Source organism: Leptosomus discolor, chromosome 3, assembly GCF_034619465.1.
Source record: "Leptosomus discolor isolate bLepDis1 chromosome 3, bLepDis1.hap2, whole genome shotgun sequence".
NCBI lineage: Eukaryota > Metazoa > Chordata > Aves > Leptosomiformes > Leptosomidae > Leptosomus > Leptosomus discolor.
In genome coordinates this window covers 20697853-20722747 of record NC_141393.1, presented here as the reverse complement: position 1 = coordinate 20722747, position 24895 = coordinate 20697853, and the positions used below count along the sequence as shown (strand labels likewise).

Sequence of the window (24895 nt, the reverse complement as noted above, 5' to 3'; positions counted from 1 at the left end):
TTGTACTGTAATGTGACATATGATAAATTTAGAGGTTGGAAATTCAGAGCAAAGGATAACCACTGGCATTCCAAATCATACTGTCCTTATAAGTGCAGAGCTTTCAAGCTGCTTAGCTGTGTGGTATGCATGATTATTTTGTTTCTTCCAGGTTTATGACATTTGTTTTATAATGCTAAGCATGTGTCTGGAAATAACTGCTGCAGCCTAGGCTTAAGGAGGAAAGAATCAAGCCTACAGAGGGAGTATTCTAACAGGGAACTATAATGGTGTGATCTCTGCATTGGAAGTGTGGTGTACTCTTGGTGAAAAGGGTGTTTGCCTAGGCAAAAGTGTTACTTCTGTGACAGATTAATCAGCATTTTATAGGTAGCTCTTTATGGACAATACTAGAGTTTAACTTCTAAAATTCATGGTCTTTCTTCTTGTGCTTCCTCTCATTGACAACAGAATTAAGAGAACAGTTTCATAGGGTGGGTGCAATAAGTTATGGAATTTAGTTTCACAGACTGAATTTATCTGATACATGAAAATCACTACTTTAATTATATTGTAATACATTTTCTCTTTACTATACTGTCAATCTTTTTGGTGGTTTTCAGCACAGCAGTTAGAGATATAATTAATCTCAAAGTCTCTAGTAAGGCTTTAAAAGGGACTCGTTTGTTTGAATCTGTAGACTATGTATTTTTTATTCCTAAACGTTTAGTTTTCTCTTTTTAAAGAAATGGGAAAAATAAAAGTGGTTTTCTTTTTTCTTTTTGTTTGTCACAAGATACTTATTGTCTTGAACTTTTCCCGTTAAGTCTGCAAATGTAGTATGTTTCTGGAGCTAATGTGTGGTAAAAATTACTTGTGGTGAAATTATTATCTGTTAATAAATGCAGTTGATGTTTACTTCCCACTAGTCTATGACAGTATGCCAAGGGCACTCTTGTCAAATTAGTTTATTAACCTCATTGAAAACTAAAGAAGTATATCTGTGATTGGTTTGAAACAGAAGATATCTTCAACAGTGAGCAACCTTTCCAATTAAACAGATAAATCTCCTTTTTAAAACTGCATGTTTCTTCCTGAGTGCTGGTCTCATTCTTTCTGTATTTAATGTATTCATAGCTGGAGGACAAGTAGTTATGTATGGCAGCCTTAAGTATGTTCAGCTCCCATCAGTTGTAATATTGTAATTGGTGCCTCAAAAGTTCAGGCCATTTTCTGTCTGGCTGAAGTCAAATGGAAAGACTGGATTCTACAGTCCCTGCTTGGGGAAAGGACATGTGAAGTAAGGGGAGGTAGGCAGCATGTATGTTTTTGTGTCTGTACCCCTGCCCTCGTCTGTGTTACTTGCTGACTGCCTCAGGGCTGTCCTAACTTACATCTAGCTGTCTGTTTAATTCTACCTTAAATCTCTTCAGGAAGGATTTCTTTATCTCTTGCTTTGCTGGTTTCACAGTTCCTAGCTTTTACAGACAATCTAGCCTGAAAATTCCCTAATTTGGCAACAAGATGGGTATACTGCCGGGATTTTCTGCCGTTCTGTTTTGCATACTGTCTGCTCTGCCTTTTAGTACGCATGAGTGGCTTTAGCTTTTAGAACACACTTAATGGGTTAGCTGAGCTAAGCTCACTATGACTGGTGTGAGGCAAATACATTTCCCATGCAGGTGACAGTAGTCCCAATGGGTCATTCTGACATCCGAAGATAGCCTTAGCTGACATACTTACTGTTCTTTCTTTATTCATGGACACAAGCTGTGCTTTGGTTGAGAAGGGTTGTAGCACACACTCCTGGGGGAGGTTTGTAGTCGTTGGCTTTTGTAGCTTTGAATGCCAGTAGTAAAGGCAGAGTCTGTCCATGTATGTAAAATGTTCAACCTTATCCTATAAAGAGCGGAATAAGGACAACACAAGAACTTGGGTTTGCAATAATATTCACACTGCTTTGTACTTTGCCCAGAAACTCCTGTTAAGCCATGGTATGTAGGTAGAACATGCAGTAAAGTGATTAAGCCTCTCTTAGACAAACCTGCTTTCTGCCTGAGCACTTGAGTGTAAGGAAATTTCTGTTTCAGGCATCTACCCACACTTACAAAATGAGATACCTGTACTTCTGTATGATTTGCTTTGTAGAGTTCTCATTCATTCATTGTTTCCCTAGATATTTATTCAAACTCATTTCAGCCATCACCCTTTTACCTGAGCAGCAGGCAAGACTTGCATTTTTACAGCTTCCATGCATGTGCACACACAGACACACTCTGTTGGCCCAGCACGAGTAATTATTTATCTCAAACATATAAAACTTCTGACCTATTTTTTTGAGTGCTCATTGGTAATGCTTAAGACAAACACAATCAGAAATAATAGCCATTTAGAATAGCCACATGATAGTAATTCAGTGTAGGAAGAAAAGTACTGAGTTTTAATTATTTAATGGTATGGTATTTTTTTTCCTTGTTACAAAGCATATTTTTAGTTCAGAGTTGTAGAATTTAGCATATCTTAACTTCAGCTAATGTTTTTCCAGTAATAAAAGTGACTTCATATTTTAAGTACTCTAGTGGAATATGCTGAATAAATCAGCAGCTATAAAATTACTTTGTATTTTACATATCAATTTTAAGTATTGAAAGAGAGAAAGAGGGATTTCCCTGAGGAAGGAGAGCAAGGATTTTGCTATGTTCTAGTTTAAAAGGGGACTAAAATGTTTACTAAAATGAATACATGTTCTTAAATGATTCCTAGAGATTAACATGTCTGTAGGGTTAATGTACACAGATGAGTGTATTTTAGAGGTTGATTGAATGTTCTCAGATTGCTGTAGTTCTCAGCTGTCTGGAAGAACGTACCACACCAATCCATGAAGTTATTTACACCTCCATGCCTGAAGTATCAGAGTGTGTGTGAAGACTGGGGTCTACCAAAGTATGATATAAATACAATATGAAACTGAAGAAGAAATCCACAAAGGCCTTTCTGTCTTGTGTGTCTGTATCAAATAAACCATTCATACACTTGGGTCTGTGTTAAATGAATGAGAAATGTAGTCAAGAGTTAAAACAGGTTTCATTGTGTATGCAGGCTTCAGAAGTGTGCTTGTTTATATAAACTCTCTTTGTTCCCCTATGGAAATTGTGGGAGGACATTTATGAAATATGGGACATGTGAACAATCCAGCCTTTCCAGAGAATCCGAGCTGGGACGTACCGGAACTGCTGAAAGCATAAACAACTTCTGGTGCAGGGGGCATGAACATCTTACAGGTGCAGAAGAAGAGACAGCCGCCATTAATGACGCAGTTTTAATTCTTGAAGAAGATGGGTGTGAACATCTGTGAACATGACTTGAACATGACTCGCAATGTGGCCAATCGGGTTGGACTATGGGCTGTTATTTGCGATGAAGCCAATCAGTATTTATTGGGTGTGGTCGAAGGTTATAAATTGCACTGGAAACACGGAAATAAAGGTTCACTTGTTAGATCACATTGATCGTGTCGGTGTCCTCACGCAGCTCCCACAGGAAATGAAATTATTAATGGTTTTCATCAGCCATATTTGAATTTTTCAACTTTGTGAACTTCATCTGTGGCACTTGGGTGCTCACAATATACAAAAACTTTGGACTGTATTATGCAAGATATCAGATGTAGGTGACTGACAGCAAACTCAAACACAGAAAATTTACCCATCTTTTGGGCTCCTCTCTTTATCTGATGGCATAGATACCTAACTCATCTTCTGTGCTGCATGGACACTGTGAACAAGGTCTTGGAGTGCAGACCAGTGTAGACTGATAACGATTTCCCTTCCTGATCTAACAGTGGACCTTTCACAGTGTTCACCTTCATTTTTGTTCTTGACATGAACTGCTTGTTTTGCCATGGATTTCTGTGCTAGGGAGACTACTCGCTATTTTTCCATGGTGTGAGCATGGATTTTTTTAGTTGTCAAATTTATTAACAGTAAACATGTTTGGGTTTTTTCTGAAATACTGGATGAGACTACAGTCAAAGGAGTTCTATCTGTAAGAAATTGAGAGCAAACTTGTGAGATTTTGAGCAGAGTGCTCTGTTAGCAATACTGATCTTGGAATTCCTGCATAGTGGTGTGTTGTGAGATTAGAATATTTCAGGGAAGCTAAGGTGCAGCTTCGGCTACCAGCACACTCTTGATATTTTTCTTTTAAGAACAGAGGGTTTTGGTTTTTTTTGTAGTTGCTGTGTGTTGGAAGTGGAATATATCGCAATAGTCTGACTTTGATGAGCAATTGGAAACCCCTATGACATTTTCAATTCACTTCGGACAAAAAAATAGTAATATTTCAGTTTGGGTCTGACAAACTTTGTGTCTTTCCTAAGTTGCTGACCAGCAAAGAAGAGAGAAACTGAAAAAGAAGATAGCCAGATGTGAAGAGGAAATGAGTGTGGGCAAAATTGCCTCCCGATCCAGCTCAAGAGAGAGTGGAAGGCTGCTGCCATCCTCTTTTGGAAAGGTAGATATTTTTTTGTCTTTCTGTGTTATTTTCTGCAAACTGGGGCAGGAGAAGTTCCTTAAATTATTTCATTGTGAAACAATGTACAGTGTGCTTAAAATGTATCTCTAGTTGCTGCATAAATTCGCAGCTTTATAAATTTCTCAGCTCAGAAAGGATGCACTCATGGTCTTTAATATAGCGTTATAACAGACTGTTGCTTTTTTCCTTTGTTTTAATCTTTTGCAAAACAAGGTCTTTCTAAAGTAATATCTGTCCCAGTTCTTCTAATTCCTTACAGGTGCTTTCCCACCAACATTTGTCCTGAGAGTGTAGTCTGTATCATGCCAACAGAAACTGCAGCTTTCCTTATGTTTTCTCACCCTAGGGTATCATTCAACAGACTGTCTGACTCTGAATTTCAAGTTATCAGCTGAAAAGTGTATTTCAGAAAGTCATGTTGGGAGACTTGCCAAATTAATATTTAACCACACACAAAAAAAAGTAATTTTTTGATATAATCCTTTTTTTTGCCTCTAGGGTTTTTTTTTTAACTTTGCAAATGCTAAGACTAATCTTCACTGAAATGTTGTTTGGCACTTTGTTAATCAAATCATTGATTGGTAGACTTGTAAAATATGTTTCATTGTAGTGTAAATAAGAGCACCAGTGAGTTAGTAGGAATCTAACTAAAAATCTGGGACTGAGCCTTCTGGTAGAAGGGTAGGCAGTGGAAATAATTGGGCTGTCATATTTTTTGCCAAAAATGAAGCCCTGTTTACTTCATTTGCCAAAATATACATTAATTTCCTATGCTTGTTTGTAGACCAAGGGAGGATTCTTCTCCTTCATGATTAGATGTCCTCTAATGCATTGTGAGGATGAGTTAGCCATTCTAATTGTATTTCTCTAGCCATCAGGATATATTGATAGGTGACAGTTGGAAAACAAATTCTAAGGATGCCTATTAAAGCTTATGATAATGTAGAAGATTTTTGCCACACAGTGATCACATTATTGCTGTCTCTGTTGGCATTAGGAAAAAGCTGATTATACATCCTCTATTTGTGGAACTACTCAAAAAATGGTTTTGTCGAATTAGGATATTCCTGGGTAGGGATGAGACTGAGCACAGATTTGAAGCAGTCAACCTTGGAATACTCCAGGTTTCCAAGGAGGTAATGGCAAGAGTAGAATGTGGTCCTGTGCTTAATAGGCATCTTACAACATTACAGGAGGAATGTAAGAAAGAGACAAGTAGATTCCTCTGGCTTTGTTACTGTTACATTTAAATGTAAGAATACAAAATTTAAAGAAGTTACTTTCATAATGCATAATTTCTTGCCTAATAAAATGTGGCTCTTGTAAAATGTGTATCAATTTAGGAGTAACATATATGCCTATATATGTGTATAAAAATATAATAGCCCTTGTAACTCTGACATGGTCAATGTCTGACTAGATTATAGGCTAAATACATGCTAACGGGCTTTGATATATGCACCTGACTTTCTGTTTTCAAAAGGTTTCATTCATTAGCATTGAGGTTTTATGCATTCTGGTAAGCCTGGTGCCTTTATTTCACCGTTTTCATTTTTCGTGTAGCTGCATTTATTACTATTTAGAGCAGGCTCGTTTTCCAGTAACACAATGGAGCACTCTGGATGATTTTGCTAGCAAACCAGTTACTTCAGGGACACTATTTTATCTCTCACAGTCAAGTAGAGGGTCAGGGAAAGCATAAGATGTCCTGGGGACAGCTGTACTTCCCTTCTGCTCCTCTCTTTCCGTGTAGCATAATAGTGATGTTTGACACCGTGTGTGAAAGTTAATCAGAATAGGATGATAAACTACAGATAAGGATGGTGAAAGGGCTGCTCACTTTGCGTGTCTTTGTGAGTATGTAAATTTTAAGTGAGTATTTAGAGACTTATTTAGACTATAAAGCTTGAGGAAGGATAAGCAGCACATTTGGGGGTATCCACTCATTTATCTGTCATCAAATTACTTACATATACTCATTCTTTAATGAATTACTCTTAGGTTTTCTCAAAATAGAAAAGGCTGTTTGACAGATTCTGGAAAATACCATGATGTCTGTGCATAGAATGCCACTACCATGCAGTCTTTCCCACCTCTGCTGGGGGTGGAAAACGATATCCTAGTGAAATCCCTAGATTTTTAATTTTTATCTTCTGTACAAAGGTGATTTGGGTTTTCAAACATCCATCTGAGTGATTCAGCAGGTCAAACTGCATGAAGCTCAATGACTTATCTCTGAAGCAAGAAAACCTGAATTGAGCTGGCCAGAAATAAAATCTCTGATTTGAGCAAGACTTGGTATTTCATATCGCATGTTCAGATAGTCCTATTAATAGGCATTTCTGTCTGCTAATGAAATTTTTAAAAGAAATTAAGCCATACCAAAAGTCAGTTGGAGGAAGGCTGCTCCATAGGAGGGTAGATTTTCTCTTTTAACCATTTGAAGTATGGTTGCCATTGCCTTGGCATTTCAAGATGCCTTTCAGCCTGTTTTTTGAGACTTTTTTGATTTCTTAAGAATGAAGGTTATGACCATCTGCTTGTATATATGAAATATAGATTAAGAAACACCATTAACTGTTTCTAATCTCTCTTGTTAATTTTGTATGCAGCACATGCGTGGCTATGTGAATTACCTAGTCACATGCTTTCTGTTTAAAGATGTATTATACTGTTATGATATTAACAGTCTGAAGATGTATTGTGCTTGAATTAGTTCTGTCAGAATGAGAGATGTAAGCAACTAAAGAAAGCAGGAGAGCCTTCTGAGCATCAAAGAAAAATGTTTTTGTCAGGAATGTTCAGTACAGATTTCCTTTCAGGCTTCATAGTGACAATCACCTCTCATGCTGGTTGTTTGTATTAATGCATTTTCATATGCACATTCAGTAATACCCTTTATTAATAACATCACTGTATTTGATGAAAGTAGCAACATACCACATTATACAATTGAACACCACGCACACACACTCAAAAGGTAAGAATGTAACAGGAACATCGTTTTGAATGAGAAAAATGATTATTGTTGATGCCAGTATGCAAACTGATCATATTCATACAGGTTTTATTTTTTCATATATTTGTGTGAATTTTCTCTCTCTTGCCTTTCTCAATTACTAACTACTTATCGAAGGGTGTAATAAAATGAACAGATGACATACAAGGGGATTATGAGAGCAACTGTAAAGGCAACTTGTCGCTTGCTACACAAGACCTTTGCTCTGTTCAGGCAGCAGAGAGCAGGCGCTCAGCCCAGTTACAGCAATATTGAAGTGGCTTATAAATTGAGCTGTCTTAAGTTAAAAGAATCAGCTCATTTATTACAAAATTGCAGCTTCTGTAACTTGACTGTGCAGTTCATAAAGTGTCTCTCTGATCTTATTTTATGATGGTAGATAAACTATTCTATTGGAAGACTTTTTCATACAAGAATAAGTTAATTTCAAGACTTAAATTCGTCCGAGTATAATTCAATGACCCTAGTGAGAGGTGCCTTTGTCTTGTTTTAGGATCAGCTCAACTGCTTCCAAGGAATAGAACATGTGGCTTTCATGAAGTGTAGTTGTGTAATTGGCTAATATCACTTAGTATCTTATTATTATTATTATTATTTTGTATCTTGTCACTTAGTATCTTTTTATTATTATTTTGTATATTGCAGGGCACCCGACCGTATGCTCACAAACATTTCTACAGTCTGATTTATATTGCAGCTCTGTGAATTGTTTTAATCACTGAGAGTAAAATGTATGCAAGAAAAATTAACCTGTTTATAATACATACTGAAGGGAACTAGCTTTTCAACACATATGTATAGGTGGATTCTGAAACTTTCCAGTCTTATCTGTTTGTAATAGCACTGGGCTACCACTGCAAGTACTTTATATGCAAACAATCACACTGGTATGTGTATTGGGTTTGCGTAGCAAGGTTTTGGTAGCCAGGAGGGCTACAGGGGTGGCTTCTGTGAGAAGCTGCCAGAAGCCTTCCATATGTCTGATGCAGCCAATGCCAGATGGCTCCAAGACAGACCCACCACTGGCCAAGGCTGAGCCCATTAGCGACAGTGGTAGCGCCTTGGCTCTGGGATAACATGTTTAAGAAAGGTGGAAAAAAAACAAACTGTGCAACTGCAGATGAAGAGGGGAGTGAGAATATGTGAGAGAAACAGCTCTGCAGACACCAAGGTCAGTGAAGTAGGAGGGGGAGGAGGTGCTCCAGGTGCCAGAGCACCGATTCCCCTATAGATCATGGTGAAGACCATGGTGAGGCAGGCTGTCCCCCTGCAGCCCATGGAGGTCCACAGTGGAGCAGATACCCACCTGCAGCCCGTGGAGGACCCCATGCCAGAGCAGGTGGATTCCCAAATGAGGCTGTGACTCCATGGGAAGCCCATGCTGCAGCAGGCTCCTGACAGGACTCATGGAGAGAATGGAGCCCATGTGGGTGCAGGTTGCTGGCAGGACTTGTGACCCTGCAGGTGGCCCACGCTGGCATAGTCTGTTCCTGAAGGACAGCAACCTGTGGAAGGGACCCACGCTGAAGCAGTTCGTGAAGAGCTGCAGCCCATGGGAAGGACTCACATTGCAGAAATCCATGGAGAACTGTCTCCCATGAGAGGGACCCCATGCTGGAGGAAGGGAAGAGTGTGAGAAGTCCTCCCCCTGAGGAGGAAGGAGCAGCAGAGACGACATGTGATGAACTGACCGCAGCCCCTATTCCGTGTCCCCCTGCACCACTGCAGGGGAAAGAGGTAGAGAACTCAGAAGTAAAGTTGAGCCCAAGAAGATGGACGGTGGGGGGAAGATGTTTTAAGAATTGGTTTTATTTCTCATTACCTTACTCTGATTTGATTGGTAATAAATTAAATTCATTTTCCCCAAGTCAAGTCTGTTCTGCCCATGATGGTAATTGCTGAGTGATCTCCCTGTCCTTATCTAGATGTACAAGCCTTTCGTTATATTCTCTCTCCCCTGTCCAGCTGAGAAGGGGAGTGATTGCCTGGCTTTGGTGGGCACCTGGCATCCAGCCAGGGTCAACCCACTGCAGTAAGCCTTATTATGCTGCTTGCTAACACAAGCATTTGTTGGACATTGTTACTGCATGTTATCAGTTCAGCATTTAATTATGCTGTAGTGGTAAAATAAAGTTGGCTCACATGAGACACCATCAAGAAGGGCTTATTTTAGCTCAGCTAATTAAAAAAACCCCAAACATTTTGCATCAGCAACTAGGGACATTTGGGGTACTGGAATAGCATAACTGGTCTTAATGATGTGGGAGAAAATTGTGTGGAATTGTGGTGAAGGGAATATATGGTATGACAGCAGTGTGATCTGTGGCTTAAATTTTGATGGTAAACTATCTCCATTTTTTAATATTCCTCTAAATAGAATTTACTACATGCCACAAAATGTATATTCATCATCTTGAGTTTTAATTGAAACTATTAAGTGGTTCTGAAAGTGAAAATATGGGATAGTAGGATTCAAGGAGTAATAATAGCAGTGTCATGAGAAAATGCAGCATTTATTCAGTAAGATACAATTGCTTGTAACTTTCAAGAACATGTTTTTTAGGATTTGAATGCAAAAATTGTATATTTACAAGCTATATTCTGAATTACATAGGTTAATATACTATGTATTACTAGTTTACTAGTAATATATTACTATCCTATACTATATATTAGTAGGTTACAATATCTTGAATTTTCAACAAATGTATAAGGATTTCCAAGTTTGGTTGTTTGGGTTTTTTCCACTCCCTACCTTCCCCAGTAGGAGACTTCAAAAGCCTCACAACAAGTATTGGTTGTCTTGCAGAATTCCAACAGGTACTTCCTTTTACAGTTCATTTTGCCACTTTTGTTGGCGTTCAGTCCATTGCCACTTACTGATGGGGAAAATCACACATCCAACCTTCAATCTGCATCTTAATCATCTAATTAGTTTCAAAAAGTGAAGCATTCTTGAGGATTTTCTCCCGGTTTATGTTGTGTTCAGGCAGTGAAGGACTACTGGAAATCCACTGAATCCATGCTTCGGTGTTAGTCTCTCAAAATAATTTCCACACAGATTAGTTCTAAGATCAGGATGGGCTGCTGGGTGAATCTGTGGATCTTCCCAACTGGCAGTTAGGGTTGAATGTCATAAATAAATGCATATCACAGCATATGTTTAATTCATATTCTGGATCCGCTCTTTCTCAGGCTTTCTATAAGGGAGCTCTTCCTTCAGTAACTTCAGTATTGTAATGCTTCTACTTAACAGTTTTTACTTGTTTGATGGAAGCATAATAGAGATGAGTGGAACACATACGGAACTCAGCTTCCCTTTCTCCCTTTTCTCACTTCAGAGCTTTATGGCCTGTACAGGTCTTTCCACATCTTCCTGTTCTTTGTTCAAATGGTGGAGGTACATCACAAGTTAATGTCTGTGTTAGCCTATCTAAACCTAAACTTCAGGTTTGTTAAAAATCTGGTCCTTAATTTGCCTTAGAAATTGAATTTTCTTCTTAGGAAACACCTCTATTTCTATACCTTCTTTTAAATCTTGCAGCACTTAGTTGCTGTGATGTGGAGATACATGAACTGCCTGAGTGTAAGGAACATAAGATAATTATTTTTAAAAGTTTGGCTAATTGGTTAAATCTGAATTAATTTGGGTTTGTGAGCTGTTGGTTTTGAATTGGGTTTTCTCAAATGTCGTTTTATTTTAGCTGTTATTTTGCCTTGTATTATACTGATTGCACAGTATGGCAATGAGATTCTCCAGAAAAACACTGCCCTCAGTTTGTCTCCCTCACCATTGCAGGACCTAGATGCAAGCACTGTCTCTGGGGGTCATACTGCTAGGTAGTCTGAGTACACATGATGTGAGTCAGCTCTTCTCCATCATACAGTTGTGTGTAACAGAACTTGAATTGCATAAATAATTACACAGGTGGATCAAATAAGTTCATTTAGACAAAATCTTGTTTGCTGTTAGGCTTCTGGTTTAATCTTCTAAGTCTGCAATGTGCTGTTCTTGGAGACTGTAAAATGTCGTACATACTTTTCACTGACTGACAGAATGTTCACTGGGTGGCTGTATCCTAGGTAGGAAAAGAACAGACAACAGCTGTCTTGCTAAGATGCTTCCTAACTTTTCAGGCACATTGTAGAGCACGTTTACTAGTGCACATACCCTGTCCAGGTATTTGTGCTTTGAAGTTGCAAATTTTTTCAACATTCTCTCTATGACAGAAATAGAATTTCTATTGAATTGTTCTTTCTCATTTGACAAAAAAAAAAAAGCTTAAGATGTCACTTAGATTTAGTTGTGTTTCTGTCTTACTTTTCCACAGTGTTGTAATACAATTTAGGAATAACGTTGAATTTTTAAGTATTAAGATGATTAATTTCTTTTCAGAAAGCAGGAAAAATAGCATGGTCTCCCCAAATAATTCAGACTTTAATCTTTCTCAATGACAGACTTAGTTTTCAAGTTTTGATTTTAGGTTATCAACTGTTTTCTCATCCCTAGTATTAAAATTATGTTTCTGATAAGACTCAGCCCTTCTAAAATTGAGTGTGTTGGAAAGTTCCCCATCACCTTCCATAGGGCAGATTTATGTTCATGGTCATCACCAGTCTCTAGTGTACTTCACTTCCTCCTTATTAACTACTCTTAATATTTGTTGCAGTGCTTCACTAACTTTTTAATTTACTCAAGACTTAAAAATAACCTTACAGATCTCAAAAAGAAGAGATGCATAGATGACCTTTTGCTATAAGGTTTCCCATTTTGTTTTGATTGTCCTCCACATCGATGAGGTTTGTTTGCCTAGATTCTATACATAGTAAATGGTTACTGAAAACCACAATTAGGCATTCTGACTAAAACTGACAGCTGGACTTCAGCCTGCATATAAAATAGACTTACGCTGTGCTTCTTTTGACTCTTCTGGATTGAGTTATCTGTCTGAATCACACACTGCCTGCATCTTACCATAGCCATACCATGTACTACTGATTTGTCTCTATTAGTTTGTTGTCTAACTAGTAGCCTTTTAACTGTTTCCTTTTAAAGTAACATTGACTATGAGTTTGCTTCTGAGAATTGAAGTACATTTTTAAACTCTAATGTGTTGGAACAGTTAAGAAGCAGGAGCAGTAATACCATTTCTCTACCATCACCTAAAATCGAGTATATCTATTCATAAACTCATCACGTTGTTATCATCTGTCCTGTTTAACTGTAGTAAGCTAACTTCTCACACTGTTGGCTTTCTGTAGCGTTAGAGGGAAAGTTTCACAGCTGCCTATGTACCTGCTGGGTTGAGAAACCCAAAGGAGAACAGGATAGAAACTTGACTATCTAACATGTCTGCTGGAGAGCGTTGTCGTTGTTGTTTGTATTATCATAGCAGTTAGGACATTTCTTACAGTGCAGGATGCCATTACACAGGGTAACATCCTGTGTTTCAACAGCCTTACCAAAGATGTGCATCTTCCACCTACAGGAAGAAAAGGGTCACACATGGAATAAACAGTTAGTTACAATTTTCTTATTCTGTGTTAACCATGTTACAGTATTTTCCATGTTGGTCTAAGTTGAATCGGTGAGTGGTGCCCCTTACAGAACATACATCTTATAAAGATAGGTGGTGTGTGATAACTTTGAAGCTAATAGGATTTGGAGAGACAGGCAACAACTCCACACTGGAAGAGAGTATGTACTGTGAACTAGTCAGTAGGATAACAATGGATAATGTCTACCTTACCTTGCCCAGGTGGTACAAACAGAGCATACCCAGATAAAATAATTTGGCTCAATGGAATGATTCCTTGACTTTTAAAAATTTATTGAGCCTTTGGACTAAAATGATTAAAACTCTTGGTTTGATGTAGCCATCAATATTCTGTAACAAAGCACCAATGTTTTGCTACTGAAGCAAACCATTTTCTTACTACTCTTATTTCCAATGACTAGGTTTTAAAATCTGTTAGCGCTGGGGCTGCTCTGAAACCAGTTTGATTTTACAAAAATGGAAAGTTTTTACATAGAAAATTCCTCCAAGCTGGTAACAATAATAGCTGGGAGTACCAACTTGAGCAAAGCTGGTAATTTGCAAAGCAATCAAATCTTGTTTTAATTTTTTCTAGAGTTTCTTGGAAGCAGAAGACAAAGATGGTCTCTTCCCCTGTGCTCAGCAGGCACAGTACCTGTCAAGAGTGCTGTCTCCTTACGGCAAGCATGGCTTCGTTCACTCCACTCCCGTAAAAAATGCCAGAAAACATTCTCGGAACGCATCTAATGCGTCTAACTTGAACTTAAGTGTCAGCACATCAAGTACACCAAGAAGACGGTCTGGACTTTCATGCAGTCGCTCCACTGATAGTTTTGTGAGCATTAGTCATTCCCAGAGGTGTCAAGGAAGCAACTCCAAAGTATGCAGTGGGGATCTTCTAGACAAGCACTCTGAATTCTTTACTGATAGCCGAAAACCTTTTACTCCACGCACCTTAATATCAGATGCTAAATCCTTCCTGTCAGAGTACAGGTATTACAATTCTGCTCGAAGGAAAAGGAAAAATCACTGCAAGCAGCATGTGGAAGCTCAAACACAGACTGATGTGTTCAGGTACAGAGATTAAAACTTTATTTTGAAACTGTGGAGTTCAGATATTATCATAACAGTATCTTCATACAAGCAACATCTTTTGCTCTCATTTACATTTGTATAAAACCAGAATAATTATTCTGAAATTATTCTAGATATGCCTTAGCAAAAGCTGGAACAGAATGTGATTTTTTTTCCTTTTTTCGCCGACATATTTTGTTGTCTTCTCTCTGGAGTAACTGGTTTCATCTATACAAATTGGATACAAAGTGCCACTAAATCTGAACTGTGGGATCTCACATCTGCTGGGGATAGTCGTTCTCTCTCTCTTTTCTTTGCTCTCTCTACTGTATAGTTGTGCTTTCTGTCTTCTAAAGAAGTAACCATGCAAGTAGTTCCCCACTGTTGCCCCTGTAGCTTCGTACTTTCCAATTCGTTAATTAATACATCATGCAGAGATCCTTTTTTTTTTTTTAACTCTTGAATGCAGCTCTTCATTGTCTTTTTATCATTAGAATTTAAATGCCTTCAGATGTGTCCTATATGAAATATTTTATACAAAATTAATGTCCTTCTCTTGCATTGAACTCCTTAGCAATTTAAACAGTTTTGATTTAGTTTTGGTTTTACTGATGCTACCTCATAAAAAGAAAACTTTTCTCTTTTGTGTCCTCAGTGCCTACACGTCTAACTCTGTTTTGCCCTAGAAAAAAGTAGGAATTTCGTAAGACTGGAATTATGATAGCTTCTATTGCAACTATTGATTTTCTGGCTGTAGGTCATATATTTTCCTTGTGCATTTTTAATGTATAGGATCATCTCCATTCTCAATTCTGAATAATTATTTTGGATAATTTAGCTATCCCCTGTAAGTATGCAGCCAAATAATGGATTTACCTATGTATGACTGTTGTCATTCTTCAAAATTAAATATAACTTAGTTTTATTATGTGAATGGAAGTCTGGCAGAAATTTCTTAAACTGTCAGAGACATTTTAGTACTAGGTCCCAGTCAGGTTGATGGGAAGTTTCCACAGTGGCACTGGTATTCTTACCCTGCACATTTTGGAAGCAGCCGTCCTGGAAATCTAATACATCTCTAAATTTTGTAGGTTTCCATCTGCAGACAAAGCATCTGAGAGAAAAGTTATGGCTGAACAGCAGATCACATTGAAGGTAATGCCTCTATCAGTCATCTGGGTACTCTGATCGCACTCTTCACCATCATTTTGGACTATATACTTCATCTCTGCCACAGCAGTATACAACTGATTTAAGTTTCATTTCCTTTATTGTCATGAGATGAATTAGTTCTGCAGAGGGGAGAGAGTTTCAGAAGAACAAATGGAAACAATAAGAAAAATATTGAGGCATGTGAAGAGATCTTAGAATACTACAAAATTTTAATATTTTTTTTCAACAGTTTTTACAAGTTCACTATCACTTAAATATGTTAAGGATGTAGATAATTGGTACATTCCTTTTCAGCAGGAGAAAGTACCTCTTTTTCAAGGATTTTTTTTTTCTTCATTTTTACATTGGATAACGTATTCTAAAAAGCCCTCAACAGAAGAATTGGAACCAAGCTTCCTCTGAGGAAACACCCAAACCAGTGGGTTGTGAAGTTTTTCCTTGATACTGTTTGCTTTCTGTCTTGCTGAATGTATCTGGAATACTTTAATGAAAAATTACACCACTTCAAATTCTACCAGCTCCTAGTATTTTTTTGTTGTAGTCGCAGAAATGTTTGCATCCATCATTTTGATTTGAATTGCTAAATGTTTGTGACAGTTGAACTTAGTTTTTTGGTTATTTGGTCTTTCTGAAATTGCCTTAGTGTGGTTTAAGATTATTAAATTTTAAAGATTAAATGGAATACCAGCATCTTTTGGAGGCAGAAGGAAGCAGGCAAAAGACCTGAAATAATTCTTAAGACTTTAAATCTGAAGTTATTTTTTCTTCATTTTTAGCAATGGGCTTGTTCAGCCTGGAAAAGAGAAGGCTCCAGAGAGACCTTATAGTGGCCTTCCAGCACCTGAAGGGGGCCTACAAGAAGGCTGGGGAGGGACTTTTTACAAGGGCCTGCAGTGATAGGACGAGGGGTAATGGTTGGAGGCTGGGAGAGGGCAGGTTTAGACCAGATACAAAGAAGAAATTCTTCACCCTGAGGATGGTGAGACACTGAAACAGGTTGCCTAAGGAAGTTCCATCTGTGGAAGTGTTCAAGACCAGGTTGGATGGAGCCTTGAGCAACCTGGTCTTGAGGGAGGTGTCCCTGCTATGGTAGGGGGGTTGGAACTAGATGATCTTTGAGGTCCCTTCCAACCCAAACCATTCTATGATTCTAATATTTCGATGGAAGAGTTTGATCAGAAGTTAGGGTCTTACTTTGTGCTTTATCTTGTAGCCATTAAACAGACAAGTCCTTAAACAAACAGGCCTGTCAGACATGAGAGAAGGACTTGAATAACTGTGGACTTTCTTCCTGACTAAAGGCTACAGAGTCAGACTCTTCATGTCTCTAGCTTAATAAGGCAAATAATTATGCTTTATTCATTGGGGGAGAGGCGTGAGAGAGAAAATGTATTTTATAGCTTTACTGATAATAGAAGAGAGACCACCTGAATTGATCTGCAGCTGACCTCATTAAGAAAAGGTTAAATGATGATTCAGAAAGCTTCACTCCAGTTCCATAAAGAACTTCTGATTTCATTTCAAAACTGTCATATCTGACTTTGTAAAAGTGACAATAGTAAGTCATGTAGCTTTACAGTGGCCCTTTCAGAGTATTATCATTTAAAATGCAGGTAGCCAGCAACTTTTACTTTCCATCAGTTTTGTGCGAGCAGCTCAAGAGATGTGATTTAGAGGCTGGTTCCTGATTTTGCATACCAAATTTTACTGTTGGTGACATCGACCCCCCCTCTGGCTTTTAGAGAATTCATCTTTGACAGACTTGTCAGGGGAGAAATGTTCCACAACTCCTGTTGCCCCTGACTAAAATTTGGGATGTCAAAAGTGATGACCCTTTGCTGCCATATGTCTTAGTTACCCAAATTTTTTCAGAAAAGACATAAAATTTGTAGGGATCCTTAATCATAGATAGTTACTAGGTTCATTGTAATGGTAAAATTTGCTGTGCATTTGCACTGATAATAAAGATTTCATCTCTATGTTGTAGGCTGAAGATAGAAGATACACTGTGGATGAACCTGAGAGAAGAACAGCTGCTTTTCCATATTCCTTCCTGAGGTGCGTGATTTACAGCAGAAAGGAGAATCTGAAGCATTCCTTCTTGCTTTCTATACAGCTGCTTCTTAGGAGGATGTCACATATGAGGAACGGCTGAGGGATCTGGGATCTGTTTAGCCTGGAGAAGAGAAGGCTGAGGGGAGACCTTATCACTCTTTACAACTACCTGAAAGGAGGCTGTAGTGAGGTGGGGGTCAGAGTGTTCTCCCTAGTAACAAGTGATAGAACAAGGGGAAATGGCCTTAAGCTGCACCAGGGGAGGTTCAGGCTGGATATGAGGAAGAATTTCTCTACTGAAAGGGTTGTCAGGCATTGGAACAGGCTGCCCAGGGAGTTAGTGGAGTCACCATCCCTGGAGGTGTTTAAGAGATGGTAGATGTTGCACTTAGGGATGTGGTTTAGTGGTGTTGGTAGAACTAGGACAAAGGTTGGACTCTATGATCTTGAAGGTCTCTTCCAACTGAAGCTGTTCTATAATTCTACTTTTTCTCTTTGTAAGTCTTTTCTCACAGGACTTTTGTTTGGTGGGCTTTTTTACATTAATGGTCTTTCCCAACTTCAAAATTCATTATTTTCTTATGATAAAGTTCTACTAGGAAGCCAATTAAGAAAGAGAGCTCTGAAATATATGAGTATTTTTGTCAGGAGTAAGAGCGCTGACACATTAGTACAGCTGTTAGTCCTATACATCTGAGCTTACAGACTATATGTTTCTTAGACAGTACTACAACTAAATACTGGATTGGTATTCCAGTTGACATTTCCTTTGAGGAAGAAGGGTCTCCAGGCATGCAGCCTTTTGAATCTATGATCTGCAAGAAATACAGACTGGAGGCATTTCCCACATCTTTTACTGAAAATTTAACACTGAGAGCTAGAATATTGTCTGCAATACAAGAACAGTGTTGGAAATCAGGCTGGAACCCAAGGGCTCCCAGCTGATTCTTCTCACTGCTGACCTAAGTATCATGCATGACTCGCTGATTTGCTCTCTGGCCTTTCCATACAAGGGCATTTTTAACAGAGGAAAAAAATTGTACTCTTGAGTAAAAAAAGCACTCTTATGGATAGTGGAGGTCTGTGTAGCATCTGAAGTAACACTGAGGTCTTCTGAGGTATTAGCGCACTGCATCTAGTGAGATGTTACAGTACTCTTGAACCACAGTCTTCCAGGCTTCAATGTAAGCAGTGGATTTTGCTACTGGAGCAGGGTTTGGGGGTGTTCTGGTGGGGATTTTTCCAAGAGGAAGTGGGATAATGGCACAGCAAGGCTCCAGGAGAAAGTGAGATGCAAGGTAGTACAAAGGGTTTTGTAAATGTTGCTCTCTTTCTTACCCTCTGATTTTCTGATTAGCGAGACACCATTGTATTCTCAGCAGTCGTCACCAAGGAGGACTATCGAAGCTGAGTAAGTATGCTTAAACTATTTTTCTGCTAGTTTGCAACATTAAACTAGAAACTCTTCTTCAAAACTGATGAACTTGAAACAGTAAATGAGGACTCAGAATAAACTGTTGTTCACAACTTACAGTAGAATCAATATAACTATGAATTGTTATAAAATACTTTAATTTCCATGTGAATCTAAAAATTAAGAAAATTCATTATAACTTCGGAAGAAAGATAGACTTCTCTTCTTGTCTAGTGGCTATAGTTTAAATGTTTCCAGTTCTTTTTTGGTCTGTAATCTCAGAAGAAAATGTTGGCAAAATAAAATACTAAGTTAAAGGGCATTCTTACCACATTTCTGCTCTGAAATTTGATGAGAATTAGAAGAGGTTTGAATTACATTCAGAAACCCTGCCAATGCTTTAATGTGTAACCTCGGGAAAGTAATTTAATTCTTTGTGTTTTAGGACAGGCTTGTTCTTGTCTGACTTTAATACCTATATTACATCCTTAAAAATGAGGTGTAGATACCTGTTTTGACTATAGAAGGAACCAAAAGGACAGTCTTCAGGCTAGATGACAAATTTTAGACAATAAAAATCATGCAAGAGGTATCCCATTTTTTAGTTTCTGTTAATAAATAAGACTGGAGGATGATTAGATAGAGCTTGATTGGATACTTTGGGATATTTAGAAAGATGCTATGAAAGAGAAACACCACTGCAATATTTTCTATTGTTTTTTTTTCTTGTGATCCAAACAGAACTCCAAACTTCTGGAGCGTCTCCCATTTAGAGCAATTGGCATCAACAAAACCTTAAGAGGTGTTAAAATAGAAAGAAATTCGATCAAAGAGTGAAAGCCACATGTCACACTAACATCAAAGAGTTACTTCACTTGTACATCAGAGTTGTTTGAAATGAATAAAGGCTGTCAAACAAGCACTTATATTTTTCTGAGCTTCCATTGAGGACTAGCAATTTGCAGCTGCAGTCAGCTTCTCTAGAAGCTCCTCTGGAAGCCTTTACTCAGAGCATCAAACTGCAATTTTACGCCTTCTTCCCAGATAGCACCCCTTTCTTCCTGACTGCAAAGCACGTTCTGAACGCTTTCCAAGATTTGCCGATGTCCTCACTCAGGATCTCTGTGCTAATTTATACCACAACCAAAAGTCAGCATAAACACCAAGCACCATAGCAACCTTTCTAACAGTCCGATATTTTGCACAGGGATTTTTATTATTACTGAAATTGAATGAAAGGCTTAGTTTGTCCTGATACAATTACCCTTTTGAAAAATAACCAGTGCCAAGAACTATACAACGTTCTTAATGGCATTTCCCATAAAGGTGATTGGATTGACTGCATTGTGTAATATGTGTCTCTCTTGAAACATTTAACTTTGGGTTTTCTGTTCTCCCTGCAGAGAAGAAGAGCTTTTATATTTAGCTTTCATTGAAGATGTAACAAATGAAATTCTTAGCCTCGGGCTATTTTCTAACAGGTAGGCTACGGTTGTTTTCAAATCTGTAATGCTGTGTCAGAAACACATGGACTCTGTAAAAAAAGGGAAGGAGTGTTTAGTAATCATTTCTTTGCTTTTAAGAATATATAGATACACAGTTACTCTTTGCTGTTGTTTTGTTTCCTTTTCTTTTTCTGCTTTATGTAAGAAAGGAGAACTAGGAAAGACCTGTGGGTCATCTTGCTTCGCTCTGCTGCTATGTACCGTGAAATAAAGCTTCTGTTAGAAACTGACCTGGAACCCTAGGTGGAGTAATGCTAATAAGAAATCATTTTACTCTGCAACCTCTGTTTTGCTAAATAAACCCAGTTACTAATCTTTCACATAACAGATCCTCTGTCTCCCCTCTGGTCCAATAAGAATTCGATCTTCAACATGGGTTGTCAGGGTTACATGCTGTTTCAGATGAGGGTTCAGCAGTTGCTAAATCAGATTTTTTTTTTTCAATAATTAAACAATAAGTTATGATACAATTCACCTATTTGAGTAGTACTCCCAAATTCTTTTCCATACCAGTTCTTTCTGATAAAGAATCTCAGTTTATAGCAAAAAACCCCTGCAAAGTTTCTGATACAGAATTTTAACCCATTTTCATAATACCATTTCAAGGCAGTCTAATTTCAGCATAATAATCCAATCTTCCCAGCTGTTCTTCTATTCTGAGCACACTCCCCCCCCACCTCCATGTCAAGGCTATCAATGAGAATGTTAAATACACTAAATTATAAAATTAATCTTTGAGAACTTTCAAGAGCAGTCTCCCTCTGGCTCTTTTATACAGTAGTGTTGTCTTCCCTTAAAACCCTTCTTGCACTGATTTTTTTTTTTTAATAATTTCTCATGTAAACTAAATTCACTTGATCTTCTGCAAATCAGTTCCAGTGACTGTGTGCTTTATTTGTCACAGAACATGACCTCTGTGCTGAATTTTTTTCTCGTCCTGCTTAAGCAATGGAAGAGAGCTCTCAGGACTGAGGACTTTTCTCTGGATTTTTTTCTGAAGCTGAATTTTATCCTTCCCTTTATTTACGCTCGTGTATATCAGCCACTATGGTGCACCTAAGAGATGTGGGATGCTTCAACATCCTCCACTGGATTGTCCCACCACACAGACCCAACAGACCAAACATGCCCAGAGTTGTGCTACAAATCACCCCATGGTTACAGTCTGCTGCCTAAAGCTGTGTCTGCCTGCTAAGCACATGTCCAGTGGGATACCAGCTCCAGGTAGCCCTTTTTGTGACAGAGCATAATTGAAACAATCTTAAAATCACAGAATCATTTAGGTTGGAAATGACCTCTAAAATCATCGAGTCCAACCATTAACCCAGCACTGCCAAGCCCACCACTAAACCATGTCCCTAAGCACCACATCTACGTGTCTTTTAAATACCTCCAGGGATGGTGATTTCATCACTTCCCTGGGCAGCCTGTTCCAGTGCTTGACAATCCTTTCAGTAAAGAAATTTCTCCTAATGTCCAATCTAAACCTCCCCTGGCACAACCTGAGGCCATTTCCTCTCATCCCATCGCTTGTTACTTGGGAGAGAGACCGACCCCCACCTCACTACAGCCTCCTTTCAGGCAGCTGTAGAGAGCGATAAGGTCTCCCCTCAGCCTCCTCTTCTCCAGACCAAACAACCCCAGGTCCCTCAGCCGCTCCTCATAAGACCTGTTCTCCAGACCCTTCACCAGCTTCGTTGCCCTTCTCTGGACACTCTCCAGCACCTCAGTGTCCTCCTTGCAGTGAGGGGCCCAAAACTGCACACAGCATTCGAGGTGCAGCCTCACCAGTGCCGAGTACAGGGGCACGATCACCTCCCTGCTCCTGCTGGCCACACTATGGCTGGTACAGGCCAGGATGCTGTTGGCCTTCTTGGCCACTTGGGCACACTGCTGGCTCATGTTCAGCCGGCTGTCAACCACCAGATGGAAATCTTAGTGGTCCCATTCAGCTAAAAAAAAATAAAAAAGAAAGGTAATTAATTTATGTAGATCCGTTAAAAGTTGGTTTTCTTCCTGTGAAATAATTCAATTGTTCATTTGTAGAGTTCTGGAACAACTGTTTGAGTGTCATATACAAGAAAATAAGAACCGTTTGGATGAGGTAAGTGCTGCCCCTGTAATATTCCCCCTCTCTGCCTATGACTTCAGCGATGTTTCCAAAGTACAGTTGAAATGCACTGGTACATTTTCAGGTAAAGGTAACCAGAATGCTCAGTGGGGAGCATTTCTCTCCATAAATGAAATCTGCAGACTCATAGATCATGGTAGATCAGGAGTCACAGTCACAAACGAGGGACAATAGTCAGCTCAGTTTGGTGACACTTGCTGTATAATTTAGTCACTTAATTGCAAGCAGCCTCCCTTGCCTTATGTCAGAATAAAGCCCTGAGTTCTGGGCAGATAGGTGCCATGGGGCTGGAGAAGTGTCACCCCTTTCTTCCTTCACCCCCTAGAGCAAAATGCGCCACTTGTTGGATGTACTGAGAGCAGACCTCGGCTGCAGCCCGGGCAGCAGTGCGGAGCAAATCCCCACAAGCTGGGAAGCCTTTGACTCGCTCGATCTGCAAGAGTTTGATACAATGGAAGAGCTCAAGTTTACCAGTAAAAGTCAGAGGCAAAGAAAAGCTACGAAAAGTGAAGAATTCTTTGGGACCATGGACTTATCATTAAAGGAACCAAATGAATGTGAATCACCAGTGTGCAGGGAAAGTTCAAAGGAGAGACAGAGCAAGGATGACTTTTTAGAACATGTTGCCGAAATGATGGATGCTGGGACAGAGTCTGATTCTTGTGTGAAATCTGAAGCAGACCCAGATACTTCACCCTCATGTGAGGCAACTTTAAACTTGACTACTTGTGACAGTGATTTGGAAGCCAACAAGGAACTTGATGATCTTGAGGAAAGCTTTGCAGAGGCCCTTCATATCTCACATGACTATTCATAATAGTAGCCAAAACTTAGCTGTTAAATAGGGATAGAGCTAGTTCTGTGGAGAACTGCCATTTGTTGAATAGTAGTAAATTATTTGGTTTATTTCTGTTTAAATACTGCTAAAATCTCTCTAGCAGGATATTGTTAATTGGGCATTAATCTCTGTGTTAATGTAGACTCTGAAGTGTCAATTAGCAAAAAACATTTGTATATTTTTGTCTATAATAGTGTAACACAGAACTAACTTGAGAATATTAAAATCAGATTTATATTTTTAGAAATCTGTAATAGTAAGATATGAAATATTTATTGGTTTTTATTTACAATAAATAAATTAATTGCTATAAAGATCCAAGATTTTGTAGCCTGCAAGAATCCAATTTACCCATATCAAAACATGGTATACTACCTACCTGCAGAGCTGAGATGGAACTGTGACAGCAGACTAGGGTTTATTTTAGCCACATCCATCCTGGAAGAGGGCATTGTTTGATGTTAAATCCCATTGTGGCACGAAGTTCTTATCAACTTTTTTCCTTTTAAAGAAACTGTAGAACATAAGAAACATACCTTTTCCTTCAAAAAAACTCTACAGAAAGCTAATTAAACAAAAGCAACATTTCTGGCACAGTCATCAGCATTGCAGTGCAGAACATAATTCGCCCCAAAAAAGCAAAAGGCACTTTCCTGGTTGCTTTGGCCACAGTAATAAATCACACTTGTTGACAGTGACAGCAGACTAGGGTTTAGTTTGGCCATGTACATGCGGCTGTGCAGACGGGCACGAGCCTTTCATCTGCAGCACTCAGCTGCCTGTCTTGTAAATCTGGCCTGCAGCTCGAGTGGGGTGGCTCACGGAAAAGTAGGTAAGATAACGTGAGGATTTTGCATCCCTCCATCAGAGCTTGTCTTACTGAAGAGGCACACCCGCAGGGCTGATGCAGTACAGTGCAGGGATGGTTCGTCCTTGATCACAAGTGATCAAAGCCCTTCTCCCATCCCCAAGGAAACTCCCTCTCTGTCCCTATAAACTATTGTTTATTGTATGAACAATTTTAACATGGAGGGACTGGTTAGAAACTAAAGAGCACGGTTAGATGTATCCAAGTATAAAGCCTCTTTGCTCCTCAGCCAGGACTTCACCCACTCTTGGGGCCTTCTATTCAGAGTTCTCCAATCTTGGTCAACAGTGGAATTTAGAGGGGTTTTTCCCCCTACCTGTCACTACACTATACTTTGCACTTCATAAAAAAGATCACTTAGCAGAGTTTGGCTTGTGGTCAACATGAGTCTGATTAAAGATTAGTAAGAATTTCACATTTAAATTCCACAAATAAAAAACCCAACACCTAACCACCACAGCAGTGAAAGTGGTCATGACATCACCTCAAAGAAAGGTGCAAATGACAACACACTCATTTCCAGTAGTATGAGTAACATGAAAATAAAAATACTCCCTTGACCGTATTTCCTGTTGATGAGCTGTCTGAACATCAATGACACTTTTTTTTCTGAGTAGATGCAACTTAAAAGAGCAAATAAATTCATTAAAACAGCCCTTTTACAAAGAAAACATCTGCCCACCTAAACCATAACTGTGAACATTTCTTGGATCCAGAGTGAAATTTCTGGAAAACTACCAGAAGATTGCGCACTCCAGTGTCCACTCCC

General features: G+C 38.8%; 1 protein-coding gene across 1 annotated transcript in view; it reads left to right on the top strand.

Moving 5' to 3' along the window:
- The window catches only part of SPATA7 (spermatogenesis associated 7), a 41532-nt gene extending 18295 nt beyond the window's left edge, over positions 1 to 23237 (top strand). Inside the window, exons 5-12 of the mRNA XM_086462973.1 lie at positions 4358 to 4491; positions 13664 to 14142; positions 15234 to 15297; positions 17303 to 17373; positions 18728 to 18781; positions 20188 to 20265; positions 22336 to 22393; positions 22746 to 23237. Coding sequence (XP_086319099.1) covers positions 4358 to 4491; positions 13664 to 14142; positions 15234 to 15297; positions 17303 to 17373; positions 18728 to 18781; positions 20188 to 20265; positions 22336 to 22393; positions 22746 to 23237 — 1430 coding nt within the window. The remainder of the gene's footprint in view (positions 1 to 4357; positions 4492 to 13663; positions 14143 to 15233; positions 15298 to 17302; positions 17374 to 18727; positions 18782 to 20187; positions 20266 to 22335; positions 22394 to 22745) is intronic.
- The last annotated feature ends 1658 nt before the right edge of the window (positions 23238 to 24895 follow it).